Source organism: Podarcis vaucheri (genome assembly GCF_965113315.1).
Source record: "Podarcis vaucheri genome assembly, chromosome: 7".
NCBI lineage: Eukaryota > Metazoa > Chordata > Lepidosauria > Squamata > Lacertidae > Podarcis > Podarcis vaucheri.
In genome coordinates, this window is record NC_138765.1 from 42,245,599 (window position 1) to 42,263,542 (window position 17,944).

Consider the following 17,944-nt stretch of genomic DNA (forward strand, 5'->3'; position numbering starts at 1 on the left):
CTGGCACCTACCCTGAGGATAGGTAGTGGGTAGTGTTAGCCTGTTTTCAAACACTTATACGACTTTCTAGGTGTTGGGTGTGCTGAGTAAGTCCAGGTTAATCCTCGCCCCCATCTTTATGTGAAAGTATGCTATGTGCAGTTTTGTGCAGCGCCCCCCTTTAAACTAGTGTGAAATCTCAGTTGTTGAATTTAGGCAAATCCAGTGGGAATCTAGTTTGCCTAAATTTTATCTGCAGTAAAATCCACTGCCACCATAGTTTCCAAGAGCAAGATTTCTTGGGTTTTCTTTAGTCTTTCCCAAAGAGTGATGTGGTTGCTTAGTCCAAGGAAATTGCCTGTCTAATAAATTTTGCTGTCTGAGGTAGAGCACAAATTATTTCCCATACCCATTCCATGAGACCAACTGGACTGGCATTTAAATGTTCCTTTAGCACGGGTCCACCACACCTGAGGGGAGAAGAACCTGCTGTTCTGTTCTCCAACAACCCACCCCTACTGCCAGCTTCACAGAATCTGCCACCTGAGGTGGCTCCCTCAGTCTGCCTGATGGTAGGGTTGTTCCTTCCACAAAATGTTGAGCTCAGTGCTATCCCAGTGGATTCCTATCCCTTAGTGACCACAAACATCTTTGTATATATATATATATATATAGAGAGAGAGAGAGAGAGAGAGTTGCCTGAACACTCCATAATCTGATTTTACACCCCACACCTGACACCTGTAGCTGAATGGAGGAATTGTAAGACACTGCAAGACAGCCATTACAATTACCTGGCCCAGTCCATAAGATACCCCCTACTACATTATCCAGCAGCTCTATTCCAGGCTGTCCTGGACCAAAGCTGGAACAAGTACTAAAGGCAACAGCTAATACGAACAGGGGTCTGAAATCCTTTCATGGTAGAATTATGCCAATGTTGTTTTGTTTCACAGGGATGGGAAAATCCACTGTTTTCTTAACTGGATGAATCCCAAGTTCATTGGTTTTCCTGTAAGCTGTACCAAGAATGTATATTCTACATAAGCAAAAATACATTACAAGTGTATTAGAGATGTTGACGCCCTTTGCCAGGTTTCAAAACAAGTATTGGGGAAAAACACACCTTAAAATGGTTATTTCAACTGATCCTGTTAAATGGAGGAAAGAAGAGAGTTGAAGATGGTAAAGCACAATATACTTATAATATGTTGGAATTGCCACCCCTCAGAGATGAAATATTTGTGTTGTGTTCATGACGGTATCTTAGTGTGGACCAAGTGCAGGCATCTTTAAGGTAGAGTTCATAAGTCATTGATGGGTCCATGCTCCTTGTTCCCCACCATTCGGCAAAGTCATGAATGTCAAGTCTACAATGACATTAGAAGCACCTTCATTTTTGTTCCAGTTGGAAACCATAACATTCCTGTAATGGTAACAATACTTACTGTTGTTTTAGTTTTGCTGCCATATTAGAATTAGAAAAAGAATCAGAAGAGGTTAAAACAGAGGTGTGAGTACAGATTATTAAATATAAGCAACTTGTACTGCCTGCATATGACGGGTAGGGGCTGAGAGAGCTCCCCCCGCCCAGTATTTCAAACACGCCATTCAGCAAGATTGATTATAGAGTGCGCCACCCAAGTGCCCGCATCCTGTTTTGATACCGTTTGAGACACCTATTTCTTATAGCTAAGGAAGGCCACAAAGACACCAGCTGACAGGTAAAGAAAGAACAACGCCATGGTCCCCCATGCAGCTTAGTTACTCGAATGCAGATTGGACAAAAGACAAGCACGCACAGAAACCGCTACCAGGGAAATCATTCGCAGGTCCTTGCAACGGTACAAATCCTGCTCGCAGTGGAAGTGCATGATGCAGCTCAGAGATGAAGATAAGAGGATTCTCAGAACAGATTGTTGTAAGCAGTGGAGACTGGCCCATGAGAGTGAATGGGGCATGGCCCCAGCACCATCATTCTACCCTCAGCCAGCCTTCCTATTTGCAACCAATGGAAATGCCTGTCAACATCCTCCTCCTCCTCCTCCTCCTCCTTAATCTTGGTGTTGCCCTGGTAGAACTCAGCAGGGAGGAGGAGAGGGGCACAACTAGAATTCGTGGGCTCTGCCTGTCTTTGGTTCTGGATCCACCTAGTGCTACCTTCCCTCCCTACTGCCACACCAATGGCCACTAGTAATGCTCAATATGTCTTGAATATGGAAACTGAGCAGAGGGACCCAGGCTAATTACCCTCTGTGCTAACGTGGTGGTAGCTTGATCTCTGCTCCTCTTTAGCACTGAAGATGGCCAGAAGGTAACATTGCAGGTAGCAGCGTTCCATCTGGACCTGTAAATCCCTTTAAAAGCGGAGGAGGAAGAGGAGGAATAAGAGTGGGGGCAGCATTGGAGGACACATCCTGCAGTGGTAAGGTGGGTGGGTCATGAGTCTGATTTGCTCCAGGCCTTGCACTTCCCTAGAGGTGGCCCTGCCACAGTGCCTGGGATGGTTTATGTGGAATATACTTCCAATCAGAAGCACAGTTCTATCCCTCCTCCTGCAGTTGTGTGTGTCTGCAAGAATAAGAGCATCAGAGGATCCCTGGATCTTGACCAAATCAGCATCCTGTTCTCGCAGCGGCCAACCGGCTATCTTCACTGGAAGCCCACAAGAAAAGCAAGAGGGTAACAGCACTCTCCCACCTGCGAATCCATATGTCTATTTTCACTTTCTGTATTCCATACTTATTTATAGTTCGGGTGAGCTGTAGTTCAAAGGGGATAAAAAATGCAAGGCGAATGTGGGAACAATGCCTCTTCTAAAATGCTTATGAATGTAGCAGCAACCGTGAAGTAGTGTGGAGGAAGAGCTGAATCACAGAAGGACTCCTTGCTATCTTTGCCAGCTGAGCACATGATGAGCTAACCTTTTCTGCAAGCATCACTAGGCAATTCATTCCCTCCTCTTTATCCTGATGTATTCATTTTGAATGGCTTCAAACCATTAAAAAAAACCCAGATTACTTTTAAGAGAATAAAACTTCTGCCCTCTGATCTTCCCCAGATTCTAAAGAGGTGGCAGAACCTTGATTCCAATTCTGCTAGAAGCTGGGGTTGAAGTCAACATGTACAAAAGCAGCACTGATCACTTGTTTTTAAATCTCCCATGGTCCTCTTCAGGCATTTACTGTGAATGCACAAAGAGGACTGTGGGCTAAACTCTCAAGCCCCACATCTATCACCCCTGTTCCCATAGGAGACTTCCCCCAGTTCAGCAAGAGGGTGTGAAGGAAGGCCATAGCTCAGCAGCAAAAGCTATTCCCCTACGTAGAATGCACTTCTGCATGTTATGCCCACTAATATATGATTATATATACAGTTTATCCTAACATATACAGTTGTACCTTGGTTCTTAAACAGAATGTGTTCCGGGAGTCCGTTCGACTCCCGGAACCGTTCGAAAACCAAGGTGTGGCTTCCAGTTGGCTGCAGTAGCGTCCTGCAGCCAATCGGAAGCTGTGGAAGCCACACTGGACATTCGGCTTCTGAAAACCGTTCCAAAACCAGAACACTCACTTCTGGGTTTCGATTGTTTGGGAGGTGATTTGTTCGGGAGCCAAGGCGTTTGAGTTCCAAGGTATGACTGTACATTTATGGATGAAGAACCATATTGCAAAATTTGGAATACTGCAAATTTTGAAGGACAGCTTTGTTTTGGTTTGCATATTGTTTCAGAAAGTGTGCATTTGGTACGTTTGCTTTTAAATGTGAACTGAATCAAAATTCTCCCCTATCCTTAGTTCAGACATAACACTCAAACATAGCAAGTAATATACATTTAAGGTCAAGACTACAAAGCTGCAATCGCGTTACATATATTTTTGATACATTCTTTGCTTAGTGTCTTCTCATGGGAGCTAAACCTCAGCTAGGGCTGCTCCTCTACCCCTGTGCTCTCCATTTACAGTATAGTTTTCCTCTTTTAAGCATTTTGAAACACTGCTGTAAAATTCTTGCAACCATCAGACAAAATAAGAGTTTTCACTGCTTCAGAGATAAGCTTTCTCTCTACCTTTTATTTTCTATTTCCTGATTTGGCACCAAAAAGGCCCAAGAAAACATCTCTTGCGCACGGGACATAATTCTAGACATAGACAAAAGCTTGTTCCTCATGAGCAATCATGAAATATGATCTCTTGCCAAATGCATAGCAAACCAACAAATGAACAACTTCTCAGCCTCCTCTTCAACCTACTGGGAACACCCCTTTTGCTCATGTGCACCTAGCCCCGGCCCTGCCTTGACATTTGTTTTTAAAGTGGAAAAGTGATTGCATGAATCCACACAATAACCAAAGAACAGGCATCATCAGAACTTCTGGGTAAAAATGTCACTTGCCCACATTCAGCCTCCATTTTTTAGGCCTGTCCTTTTCTAACTCTCTTCTGGTTTGTTGTCATGCTATAAGCACTCTGGGTCAGGAACCCATATCCACCCCCTCTTCTGTTTCGCAAGCTCTCTGTGGGCAGAACAGTAATCAAGAATAACCACTCTTTAGGGTTCCTGAAGAGCTTTTGTTTCAAAGGGAGACCCTTCTGCACCAGGGGCACTTAGCTTGGGATAGCCAAAGAGAAAGGGGAACAGATTTTGTGGTCAAATTCTGGACCAGGTGAAAGCGTGCAAGTTACCTGTGCTAACGCCATCCTGCGGAATGGAAGACTTAAATCCAGCTGTTGGTGGTAGAATGGGGTCTCCATAGCATTTAAGAGTCAAAGGAAGACATGTGAGTAATAAAGTATATCTGTTAGATCCTTTTGGTCTCAGAACTGAGGACGGTTTGTGAGACGACCTTGGAACAAATGAAGTAAGTAGCAAAGCAAGGCTATCTCAGGGAACTCTTCCGCCCAGAGAATACTCACCGTAGTTTCATCTTCATGGAGCACTTGGTCATACCCGCTCAGCGCGACACAGAAAATGATTGCTGTGACATCCTCAAAACAGTGGATCCATTTCTTACGTTCTGACCTCTGACCTCCAACATCAAACAGCCTGAGGAAGAAACACAACCCTTCATTATGCCCATCATTATTCCAAAGAATTGCATGGCTAGTCCCACAAGACCAAGCATCGTTCTCTGCTGCGCCAGAGCACAGGACTAGAATTGATGGTGGAAATTACAGGGGAGTTGTTGTTGTTTTTTATAGATCAACCTAAGGAAATGGGTGTGGCCTCCAGAGAGTTCTAAGGAACAGGTAGAGAGGCTTGGAGGCTGCATTCAGCTCCTGGGCCTCAAGCTCCCCAGTCATTGCCAGCTAGTGGTCATTACACACACATCAGTGCCATCTCCCATCACATTTTCTTTTCAGATTTCTTAGCAGTAGAAAAGTGACAGAAGAATGATACTAGAAAGTGCGGGCTAACAACCAACTTTTGTGTCAATAAACACCCCACCTGGACTTGCCCTTAGTCATTTTGATTTTGGAACTTTTTGTGTGTGAAGGTTAGTGCTGCTGTTTAATTTCATTTGCTGTTTAAATCTTGATGGTTTCAGAGTTCTTTGATGCTATTGCTTGGCATGTTTCTACCTCATGTTCCATTGTCCATTCCTTTTCCATGTCTTTAGACAGGAAGCTACAAAGAACGTGTATAAATAAATAAAGTTTGATGACGTTGTCATATTACACATTTATAGCATGAGCCCCCGTTTGTTAATTCAGGTTGGAATTTTCTTTGTCAATTTCTGCTCTGTGCTATGTTGCACGGTTATGAAATGCGAGGGTTGTTGTCTGGCTTGAGCAGAAAGATTGTAATCCCACAAAGCTGAAAGTTGCATAGTCATGATAATCTGTTTGCATTTTCACATCACACTAACCGGAAGTGGAGGTTTTTGAACGTGAAATGGGTTTCTACAATGCCAGTTGTTTTGACCCTGGTTCGAAGGATGTCTTGCTCTGTAGGCTGGTAGTCAGCACCTCCGATTCGATCTAAGCTGTCTAGGTAGCTGTAAAGTGGAAAACATTAAGGAAAAGCATAAGGATATATGAGTTATAAGAATAAAATACGCTGTAATGTTTTTCATTGATGCTTAAGGAGAGAAAATTCTCTTTGGGAAAACATACTTCTAAATGTCAGAAGTTATTTAAACAACAAAGAACAGAATTAAACCACATATAAATATACTTGTGGGAGAAAGGGTGTGTTATTGTTTTTGTTTGTTACTATATTACATCCTTTTTTGGTTTTATATTGTAAATTGTCCAGTGATCCTCGGATGTAGAAAATGAATGAATGAAAGAAATAAGCAGTGAGTGCTATTTTTCTAGAAAAAGAGATGCCAGAACTCATTCTCTTAGAATGGCACCCACCTGAGAAGTGCCAGAACTGAGTTTCCATGAGTTCCAGCTGAAAAAAGCCCTGCATGTTATACATTACTTATGCAGTTGTTCAGAGATTTTCAACGGACATGTAGGTCTATGCCATTTTTTCTCCACTGCCACCGCTTCCTCTATTCAAGTCAACAGACATCTCTTGCTTCCAGGGGAAAGTGGATGAATCCCCCCCCCCAAGTCTATGATGGAGGTTTGAAGTCCGCCCTCCAACATTTCCCCATTCCAGTCTTTCCTGGGATATATGTTCCCTTCTCTACCTTGCTCCTATGATTTCTATGGTGCCAATCCCCAAGTGGTAAAGTATGGAAGGAAAACCTTTTTCAGTTCAAGGGCCGCATTCCTTTCTGAGGGCCACATGCCAGTGGTGGGGAGGGCCAGAGGCAAAAGTGGGTGGAGCAATGGATGTCAATATTACCTTTGAACCGTGGGCTAGTTACTACACATGCTCATATATCCCCCATAATTTGTCCAGACAAGTAAGAGGCATTATCAGAATTCAAGGATGCATTGCAGCCAGACAAGAACTCTTAGGACATGAAGCAGTGCCAATGGGGGGTTTGGTCTGGAAAGAGCTTCAAGGGCCAGATAGGAAGGCCTGGAGGGCCACATTCCTGTGGCAGTCTGGAGAACAGCTGCAGCTATAATTCTGAAATTTTGCAGGCTTTGTGCCCTCAGAGGGGAAAGGGTGATCATACCTGTAAATTGCATCAAAGTCTGGCAGAAAATAAAATAGATTTCCTTTCTTTTCTGTTTTAAAAATCAAACTTTAAAGCTGCCCTGCACAAAACCCCATGATTATATCTGCCTACAGATTGTACAGCTTAATCCACTGGAGGGCTATTATGCCTGCAAATTTGATCCACTTCTGTGAGAAAGGGAAAAAAGAGCTTTGTTTTTAACAGATCTAATTTGGTCCTGAATAATAAGCTGAACTGGAAATACAGAGTGACTCTGAAACCAAGCGGGGATGCTTATGATACAAGTCCTCAACCCATATGCATCGCCTGAATGTATTGATCTTATCTTCTTAAATGTTTTGTATTGCAACAGAGTACCATTTTATGAGTCAGTCATTAGCAGGGTGAACAAGCGGAAAGCTCTATTGCAGTTTGCTGCTGAAGGCAAAATTACATCTCTTGGGGCACAGTAGGAAAGAGAGTGGTTGAGCTATAGGAAAAAAAGCAGGAAACCATATCAGGAAATGCCCTTCTGGACATCTTCACATGTTAGCATTCAGCCTAGCAGAAAGATTTTCCCCTTTCCATTTTTTTAGGCTGCACAGAGACATTATTTAAGTGAGTTGAAAGTGGTGTGGTAGAGGCACCACTGATAAATGAACACATGCATTTCTTCTCACCAACATCATCTCTGGCCAACATGAGTTTCTGAAGCACTTTGCCAGCTTGTGATAGCCTGGTGCCCTCTAGATGTTTTGGACTACTCCCAGCCCTAGCCAGCAAAGCCGGTGTGGCAAAGGACATAGTAGACTCACCAGCAAACACCTATTTTCCAGAGATGACTGTGGCTTGAGGGTACATGCCCAGGGCAACAAGGATTCTCATAGAATTTCATATATCATCAGCAGGGAAGAGTCATAACCACTGGCATGATCATATGTCTCCTTATTATTTGCATGTGACCTCAGGTAGACTGCATTGCATGTAATTAATTTTTTTCAATTACAGAATGGCTTTTGAACATATTAGCCCTGCTGAAGATGACAGTTCTGTTAAGTAGCTGTTGGCATCTGGCTCATTTGACTGTCACATTGGGGCAGTTGTTAGGGCCCTGAGCCATTAAGGCGGCAGAATATTCATCCAAACCACCCATCCCCCAAAAAAGTATAGGCTAGTTTGGGACAGAAGAGTTCCAGCAACTGTATTACATTTTGGCTGTAAGTCCTGGAAGACCTGTTCCCTGCCTTTCAGGCCTTTTCCAGCCAGCCCGGGAGCGCAGGGCCCTGACTGCAGTGTCTACAATGACTGTTAGCAGCTCCCCAGGGTTTCATGTTTGAAGCCACGCAGAGTGGCTGGGGCAACCCAGTTAGATCCGTGGGATACAAACAATAAAATTATTGTTGTCATTTTTCATACAGAACCCAGAACCTTCTGCATACAAAGCAGCACAGTTCATCCCTACTGCTCTCCCAAACCGACTGAGGAAATGCCCAGACAAAAAAACAAAAAAAAAGGACAGTAAAGAGATTATGTTCTCACATTACAGAATCTTGTCCTTTATCCAATTGAGGTGACACTGTGACAGCCATTCCTCGCTCCCTAGCTAATCCTCAAGGCGGAGGCTGGTCCTTGGGCAACACTGATATATGGGCCATACCAATGAAATATATTAGAACCGCACTGAGCTGCTTGCACCTTGAGAATATGTAAGCTTTTGAAAGTGATGAACCAAATGCATGTTGTACGAGACAACTGGGAGGATTTTATCCTAATGAGCATCTCAGCGGCTGCCTCAGATGAAAATTGAAGTTGATACAGTCGAATGATGCAGACCTGCTATTACCACAGGGGAACATCTGCAGTGTGGGCTCATACGAGTTCAGTCTGCCAACCGGGCACTTAAGAACATAGGAAGAGCCCTGCTGCTGGTTCAGACCAAACCCCCATGTAGTTCAGCCTTCTGCTCTCACAGTGATGCCTCTGGGAAGCTCCCAAGGGGGACCTGAGGGCAGCAGCAGTTCCCCCACTTGCGATTCCCAGAAATGGGTATTCAGAGGCATGCTGTGTCCAGCAGTGGAAGCAGAATACAGCTAGTGCGCCAGTCTTATCCTCCACGAACCTGTCTAATCCTCTTTTAGCACCCTCCAAGTTGGTGGCCATCGCTACATCTCGTTAGAGCGAGTTCCACAGCTTAACTGTGCTCAGAAGGAACAAGTGCTTTCTTTTGTGTGTCCTGAATCTTCCACCATTGAGCTTATTGGATGGTCTTGAATTCTGTTACAAGGAGAAAAAGTTCTTGGCTGCAGTGCCCACAATCACCACTACCCCAACCTTCAAGTGCACACAGACTCCTATGGGTACAGAGGTATAGTGGTCCAGGTTGAGGGGACCCATAACTATTTCTTAAGCAGGGTCCCTGTCTCCAACATCCTAGAGCTATGCAGTCACAGCATGAAAAGGGAGCTTCTTAGCCACTGAGAGGAAGTCTCCTCACCCTTTGCGCTGACTGGAATGAAAGCAGTTGAGTCAGTCATGGAGGAATGGCTCTTAGAGTCACTATTCAGTAGGTGCTGGGGAAGAACAATGAAGAGTTGTTGTTCTGTTTGCTCTAAAGCTAAGCATTTACAAGCATCAAAAACACCCCGTGCTTCAGTTTCAAGAGACTGGTGTGCAGGTTCCATTATATACCATGACATTTCAATGAAAACAACTTAGGTCACTCCAAAAGAAGATACTGGAACCCTCAAAATCAATTGCCCACGTATGTGCACAGAAAACAGTAACTAGCTGAAAGACAACATATGGAGATCTGCACTGATCATTGCAACACATCCTAGATGACCCTTAGGGTCCCAACTCTACAATTCTATGATTCCTAAACACTTTTATTGTATAAGATTATTGTACAATCTTAGAAAGGGCCCTGACTATGACTGTCATGAATTTGCACATCTGCAATTGCCACTATACTACTGGAATTTTACCATCTTTCTCAGCTTCTGAGCTTCTCCAGGGGTATCTGACTGGCTGCAGTCAAGAGAGGCAGCACGCTAAGCTAAAAGCATTGCTCTGACTCAGCATCCCTTCAAAAAACTGAAAGGCAAAATGTACTCAACTCTAAAAGGACAACGAAAGCTCCGCTCCCAAGAAATCCAAATTGTGGGCCAGGAAAAGCTGAATTCTCTGAGGTGTGAAACCATTGTGGAAATTGATCTGATGTGCATAATTTTGCTTCCTTTGCATCATTTATTTTGGTTTTCGTTAGCCATGGAGAGGAATGAGCATCATGAAGCGAAAGCGGCTGTGGGTTTTGAGGAGCCTAAATAGGCATTTACTTACGACAACTCAGGGAGGAGTTGCTGTGCCACTCAAGTCCTGCTTGTGAGCTTCCCATTAGAGTACATTGGTACCTCAGGTTACATACACTTCAGGTTACATACACTTCAGGTTACAGACTCCGCTAACCCAGAAATAGTACCTCAGGTTAAGAACTTTGCTTCAGGATGAGAACAGAAATTGTGCTCCGGGGGTGCGGCGGCAGCAGGAGGCTCCATTATCTAAAGTGGTGCTTCAGGTTAAGAACAGTTTCAGGTTAAGAACAGACCTCCGGAACGAATTAAGTACTTAACTCGAGGTACCACTGTACCTGGGTAGCCATTGTGAAAAAAAGACACAGGACCAGATGGTCTTTGAGCAGATCCAGAAGGGCTCTTCTGATGATCTTAAAGTAGACCAGTACAACACACCCCAGTCCAAGAGTACGTTAGGCTGTGACTGAGATGAGCTTTAAACTGGGGCCTTCTAGCTTTGCTGCTCATACTATTGTCATTCCACCCTCCCCCCCTCATCTTCACCTTCACAACAACCTGTGACAGGTAGATTAGGCTAGGAGCTTGCAGGACCTTTGTGGCCTAGTTGAGATTCACGAGCGCTTGCCTTCCCCCAGACTGAGTACAACACTCCAGCTCCTAGATTACACTGCCATCTTTTTAAGCTTAAGAACTTTGGCCAACCTTGCAATATCTCAACCTCCATTCCTCCCTCCGGGTCACCCAGCCAGCTGGAGAGGCCCACTGTCAACGATTCTCTCTTTCTCAGCTGCTGTTTTATCCTGGTTCACTGGAAAGGTTAAGCACGCAAGATCTCACTGTATGTCACCAGCCAGCTCTGGACGGGCCTGACTTTGTGCCAGGATAGGACGACTTCTTGCAAGCTAGTGGCCTGCATGAATTAATTCCTGGCCTCAGTCCAGTTCAAAGCTGAAGGCTGTCTGTGCAGTACTTTATATGCAAACATACAGCGCTCACCATCAGAACGGCAGCTTGTCTCTCTGTTGACAGACAAGCAGGGGCAGAGTGGCCAGAAGTGTGACCTTGTACCCCTCCGCCATTTTCTTATTTGAAAAATAAAAATAAAAATAGGTGGAACCTGCCTGCCTTTTCCATTGCGTATCTGACAGGCACTGTCTTTACCATCTTTTTGGCATCTACTAAAGACCTATACTTCTATTGGACCCGAAACTATTCTTATAAACGAAAATTGTTTTAAATGGTTTTATATATGAAACTGTTTTACTGATGCTGGAACTCCGTGGACAGAGAAAGCATAACATTTATTTATTTAAGGATATTCATAGGTGGCTTTTCAGACAGAGATCTGAAAGTGGTTTATATGAAAGCAAAAGACAATTTGATTGCTTTTGAAGAAGCTGTGAATAACTGGAGAGTTGGAGATGACAAAGGGTGCAGAAAGAGCGGTGAATAGAGAAGGACCCTTTCCCCATCCTTTGGACCCCATGGGAAAGTTCTTTTTTCTTTTTCTTTTTCAGCCATGTATAGTGATAATGCCATAAACACTAAGAGTGCAGCAGAAATAAGTAACTAAAAGTGTAATCCTCACCATTTCTACTCAGTAAGTCCAACTGAATTCAATGGGGCTTACTCCCAGGAAAGTGGGGTTGAACAGCAGCCTAACTAACTAAAGTAAGGATTTAAAGTGTGTCATTGTACAATCCTAACCATGTCTACTCATAAGTAAGTTCTACTGAATTCAATGGGGCTTACACCCTAGTAAATGGGGTTAGAATTGCAGTCTTACACATCTTTCGCAAGTCTAACAAGATACATCATTTTTCCTCTTTTAAAAAATGAGATAACAACAGTGTGCTCTGATATGAACCCAAAGTCAAGCCTTCCGGGAACCGCTCAAAAAAACGGCGTCCGGGTGGATTTTTGCTGAATCGGCAAAATGTCTGGGAAAATCCAGACGTATGGCAAGTTAGGCCAAGAAAAGCCCCCCAAATGAATGTGTGTTTTTTTGGGGGGGGGAGATGTCCCCCCCCAAAGTCTCAAACAACCTACACAACTTTTGGGAATATGGCAACCCTAGCCTCCATGTTCTCAGTGAAGCCATGGTGTTGTTCCATGTCAAGCCTCTAGGGGGCTCTCTGTGCATGGGATGAACAGACCAGCCTATTCCTAGCCCATCTTCCTTTGCCTAGCAGGAACAAACTCCCCTAGCAACCAACTATCTGAAAATGGCATTTGTTTCCTTTATGGCAGACTTGCGCTTGTTAGCTGGTCTCTGCTGAATCAAATGCTTTAATGGGCCTCTGTGAATGAGAGCCAGAGAGAGGGAAGGAGCAAAGAGGGGCAAGGACAACAGGCTCATTGGGTATTCCCAGGTTGTAAAGGGGAAAAGAGAATAGGCTTGTCCAGCAGGCCTGGCACAGCCAACGCTTCTGTAAATGCCACTTTGGAGCACTGAGGACTGCATACAAATGATGGAGTCTCAGAGGCTTGAGGATGGCAGGATCAGGGATGATATGTCTGCAGGAGTGCAGGAAGGGAGGTCAGAATGCCAGGCTCATCTGCAAGCGTTGAATTGTGAGCAAGGAGGGCCCTATGGCATCGCCCTGCGTGTAGCGTTGCCATACTTCAAAAAGCAAAATTCCGGACACCTGCAAAGTTGTTGAGCATTATTTAGGACTGTCTTGCCAGAGTGGTGCATGCTCTAGTTATCTCCCGCTTGGACTACTGCAATGCGCTCTACGTGGGGCTACCTTGGAAGGTGACCCGGAAACTGCAATTAATCCAGAATGCGGCAGCTAGACTGGTGACTGGGGGCGGCCGCCGGGACCACATAACACTGGTCCTGAGAGATCTGCATTGGCTCCCAGTACGTTTCCGAGCACAATTCAAAGTGTTGGTGCTGACCTTTAAAGCCCTAAACGGCCTCGGTCCAGTATACCTGAAGGAGCGTCTCCACCCCCATCGTTCAGCCCGGACACTGAGATCCAGCGCTGAGGGCCTTCTGGTGGTTCCCTCATTACGAGAAGTGAGGTTACCGGGAACCAGACAGAGGGCCTGTGGAACGCTCTCCCTTCAGATGTGAAGGAAATAAGCAGCTATCTTCTCTTTAAAAGACATCTGAAGGCAGCCCTGTTTAGGGAAGTTTTTAATATTTGATGCTGTATTGTTTTTAACACTCGATTGGAAGCCGCCCAGAGTGGCTGCAGAAACTCAGCCAGATGGGAGGGGTATAAATAAATTATTATTATTATTATTATTATTATGAAAACCCCAAAATTGTTGAGCTTTTTAAAGGAAACCACCAAAATTGTTGAGCTTCCGGCTGCTTTTTCCATCATATTGCCATATATCCAGGTTTCCCCTGACATTTTGCCACTTTGGCAAAATTTGCTGCTTTGGGAAAATTCAACCCTGACGCCATTTTTACACCTGAAAACAAGGACATGTCAGGGATTTTCTTGACGTATGGCAAGACTGTATGTAGTTCAACAACATCTGGATGGCCACAGGCTTCCCACTCGGGCAGATTCCTGCCTGTCTCAATAACTCCCAAAACAGGAACAGAGACCCCTTTTCAGCCATACTTGGCAACCTTCTGAGGGACACAGGCCAGAGATGGGTTGGCCGGGGCAAAAGCATGGAGAACCAAGAATGTGAATTGTACCTGTGCACAGTAGGCTAGTTTCTAGACACACTCGCCCACCTCTCGCTATCCACCATCCATGATCCAAGCAGGATCAGAGTTCAAAATCACATTAAGACAGCGCAAAAAGAAGAAGAGTGCAGTGCAGCACTGCTGGTGAGGGGGAAAGAGGCCTGGAGGTTTGCATTTGGGCCTTGTGTTCCCCATGCTTTCCCCAAAATTGGCAGCCCCAAATCCTCCCCAAAGAGAACAGAGAATAGTTTGCAAAGGAAGGGCTGGTAGCCATGTTCACTGCAGAGCTTACGTGAGTGCCGATGGAGACAACTTTAACAAATAAGGTAGGCTTTATGTGTATTGATTATCCATTCAGTCTCTGGCAGAGGAGGGTGAATGTGCTCTTATGGGGAGTGTCTGTGGCCAGTGATGATAAAGAGAGATGGCTGTCCATGAATGCATCTTCTTCCAGATGCTGCCAATGAACAAAAACATATGTATATGTTCTCTCACTATCTATAGCATCTCTGATCTAAGTAGGAGGAAGGCAGTCAAAGGACTTACCCATCCTACCGATCTTAAATGGACTCACTCATTCTGACCTCCCCCTGCCAAAGACCCTTGAAGTTGGAAGTCACTGTCTTGATATACCTCAGGGAGGCGGCCTTCAAGGACCACACACCTGGCTGGATTTTGAGATCACCAGGAGATGCCCCTTCTCACAGCACCCCAGATCTCTGAGATGTGGCATGTGGTGCAGACCTACGTTCAGTGAAGGGTCAGAATTGGAGCAAACTCATAAATTCATAGATTTGGGCTGGAAATAACAAGAAGTAGCTTCCTCGTGAGGTCAGCCTGGCGATGGCTCACTGTGGGGTGGGCCAGAAATTCCCTACCGTTGGTGAAAGGAATTGCAATTCTTTTAAAATTAAGCTTTTTCTAAATTGCCATCTATGCATCCAAAATTGCATATACAAAACTGTGTCTGCTTTTTGTTGATTCCCTTCCCCCCCTTTTTTGGTGATGTGTATAAGGAGGCAACCTACCTTTGGTAGCCTTCCCTCCCATGGACTATTGCAGCCCCTTTTAAAGGTCACTGAATATTTACTTATTTAATTTCCATGCTGCCCTTCATCCGAGGATCACAGGGTGGTTTACAATATAAAATCACAAAAATATACACCATAGTAACAAACAAAGACAAAACCCCCCAGTTTAAATGGTTCAAAAGATTGTTTAATTTGCCCAAAACTTGGGAGAAGAGAAATGTTTTTGCCAGTCGCCTAAAAAATATGTAACGAAGGTGCCAGGCGAGCCTCCCTGGGGAGAGCATTGCACAAGTGGGGAATGGGTCTGTGCTGAGCATTCCAGCAGGATTTCAAAAAGGGGCCTTTCTTGGCCCTATGCAGAGAGGTAAGGGATTGAACCTGGGACCTTCTGCATGCAAAGCACTTGCTCTGCCTCTGAGCTGCATTCCCTTCTCCTAACAAAGCGCTTAACAAATCCAATCATTTGCTGTGGTGCCGCCGCTGCTGTTTCCTGTGGGTGGCGTATTGTATCACTGGCCAAACTCCTGAATCTTTCCTCCCCTTTTTTTTCGTGTACCGCTGTGCCAAATTATGATTACTGATACCTAAATGCACAGGATCTCACACTTTATTCTGTGGCACTTTTACAAAGTTACATCTGATGGAGCTGCAGTTGCCAGCAAAAGCGCACGCCAGCTCTGCTCAGCAAAATATAGGATAAAATTAATTTTTTAGACACCACGCTGGTTGCTACTTCCAATGTGCAAAAGCATCTTCACCAAGTGAGAGCTTGAAGTCTGAAATGAGTTCCCATCTTGTATGCCATGAGGCATCATACTCTTCCCAGCAGGGCTAGCCTAGGGCGTTTTGCAGCTGGAGGCAGAACAGAAACTGCCACCCTCCCACCTCCTCTTCCTCTTCCTTTTCCGGAGGCAACCCTGGAGAAGCCCTGGCATGCTAAAGCAGTGGGGTAGAAAAAGGGATTCTGGAGCGGAGCAAGGAACAGTGATGGGGGTCCAGAAAAGAACAGAAGGCAGTGAGTGGGGTGCTCCTGCCCTCCCTAGGTCTGCTGCCCCAACCAGCTGTTCCCAGGCTGCCACCTGAAACAACTGCCTCACCAAGTCTCCTGGCAGTGCTTATTTTTTATAGAAAAAATGATGTTGGTACTCATCATGAAGTTGTTACACTAACTGACACACTTTTGGCGGGGAAGGTGCCAGTACTGTGTACCCTTGAGTACCTCTAGAAAAAAAGCACTGCCTCCTGGGCAGGTAGCCCTGCCTCCCAGCCACTTATGGGTAAGATGATAACTGGTCCATCTAGACAGGTATGGTCCACAGAGGCCAGCTGAGATTCTTGGGCAGAAGTTACCAGCAATGGCCCATGAGCTGGGATGGTGATGGTGTGGCAGTCCTGTGCTCACCAAGATGGGGATGGGACAAGGCAGTGGCAAAGTCCGGGTTGGCCAACTCACCACGGCCAACTCAGAGCTCTCCTGACCTCACCACAGGCATGTGCCTGCAGAGCCACAACTAACCCGGAGCTCTCCTGAACTTATCACTGTTCCGCCCCACCCCAGAGAACGGCAGCACTTTTTCCACTGGGAAGGCACTGCTGCTGCTCTGTCCCCTTCATGGGCCACTGCTGGAAGTTGCTGCTTCCAACAGTCCTGCTGTCTCGAACTCTTTAAGTGAAAGTGCCTTAAAATGGGTGCAAAGCTTGTGGAAAGCTATAGCCTCTCCTTGAGACCTATGGGACCTATGGGATACTCACTACTGAGCAGAGTCGTTGAGCTGATATTCTCGGGACCGGTTGAAGCATTCTTGGAGGCCAGAGTCTGCCCAAAGTCTCATCATTGCTGAAAGGAGTTCTGGAGAGAAGGGCTCTGTGTCCTCCATCCGACTGACAACGTCACAAACCATCTTTGCATCAGCCTGGAGAGAAAGAGAGAAGAAGCGGGACATGTCATATTTGCACAATGTTGAAGAATCCACAGGGAGGAAGGTTCCAAAAGGTGGAAAAACATTCAATTTCTTAAACCATTCATTTTTCCTACAAAACCCATTTGTTTTAGTTTCATGTAGTGAGAAAGGCACTCATTATCTGAAGAATTACCACCAGCTTTTGTCACTCCCGCTCATTTCCCACTGATACTCATGTGAGTCTCTGGTGACCCACTAATTGTGAATTTGGAAGCAAGTACAGAATTTCACACTTGTTGTTTTGCATTAGAAATGAAGTTTCTAGTCCTTAACGATATAAAAATAGGCACAGAAGGGTGTGTGAGCAATGCCTTGTGAGATTTTAAAATAGCCTGGGGAGTCTAGAGAGAACTTCTGAGGTTTCAGGGTAGCATCAGTGCCCTGCATAACTGTGCCCTTCTACCCAAGCCCTACAGATGTGGGATACATTGGACCAAGTAAGGAAATACATGCAAATTTGCTGACGTTTCACAATTGATGATGATGATGGTGGTGTCAACTGCAGCCCAAATAAGGTTGTTCCCTTAATGTGGACAGCATAATCGATGAGCATATGTTGCTTCACCTCTGCCAGGAGAACAAAGGAGGAATTGATAGTGCCTGTTGTATGCATACTTAAACTCTGGAATAATAATACTATAACAACCAATCACCCATTTACTGAGCACTCATCCTGATTTGCTTGCAAAAAGTTTGCAGGGAGAATAGTCAATGTAGCAAACATTATTCCCCACTACCCACTGTGTTTCCCCACCACTTTCCTTATTGCAAGAAGTCTGATTTTGCAGGGCAAGCAGGTTTGCGGTGCAAGAGCTCCAATCAACTATAATGGTGCAAACTAAATTTGCATGTACGCAATTGAATCTTACCCCCAAATAGCAACAATTTGGAAGTTCTCTACATTAACTTTTCTTATCCATCAGATATCTGGTTACTAATATACA

The 17,944-nt window shown here is 45.0% G+C and overlaps 1 protein-coding gene across 2 annotated transcripts in view; it reads right to left on the reverse strand.

The window, feature by feature from the left end:
- GNAO1 (G protein subunit alpha o1) overlaps positions 1-17,944 on the reverse strand; it is a 162,890-nt gene that overhangs the window by 25,407 nt on the left and 119,539 nt on the right. For both annotated transcript variants that reach the window (XM_082232380.1, XM_082232379.1), the window contains exons 4-6: positions 16,792-16,952; positions 5,849-5,977; positions 4,896-5,025 (exon numbers count right to left, since the gene is read on the reverse strand). In XM_082232380.1, the coding sequence (XP_082088506.1) occupies positions 4,896-5,025; positions 5,849-5,977; positions 16,792-16,952 (420 nt within the window). The remainder of the gene's footprint in view (positions 1-4,895; positions 5,026-5,848; positions 5,978-16,791; positions 16,953-17,944) is intronic.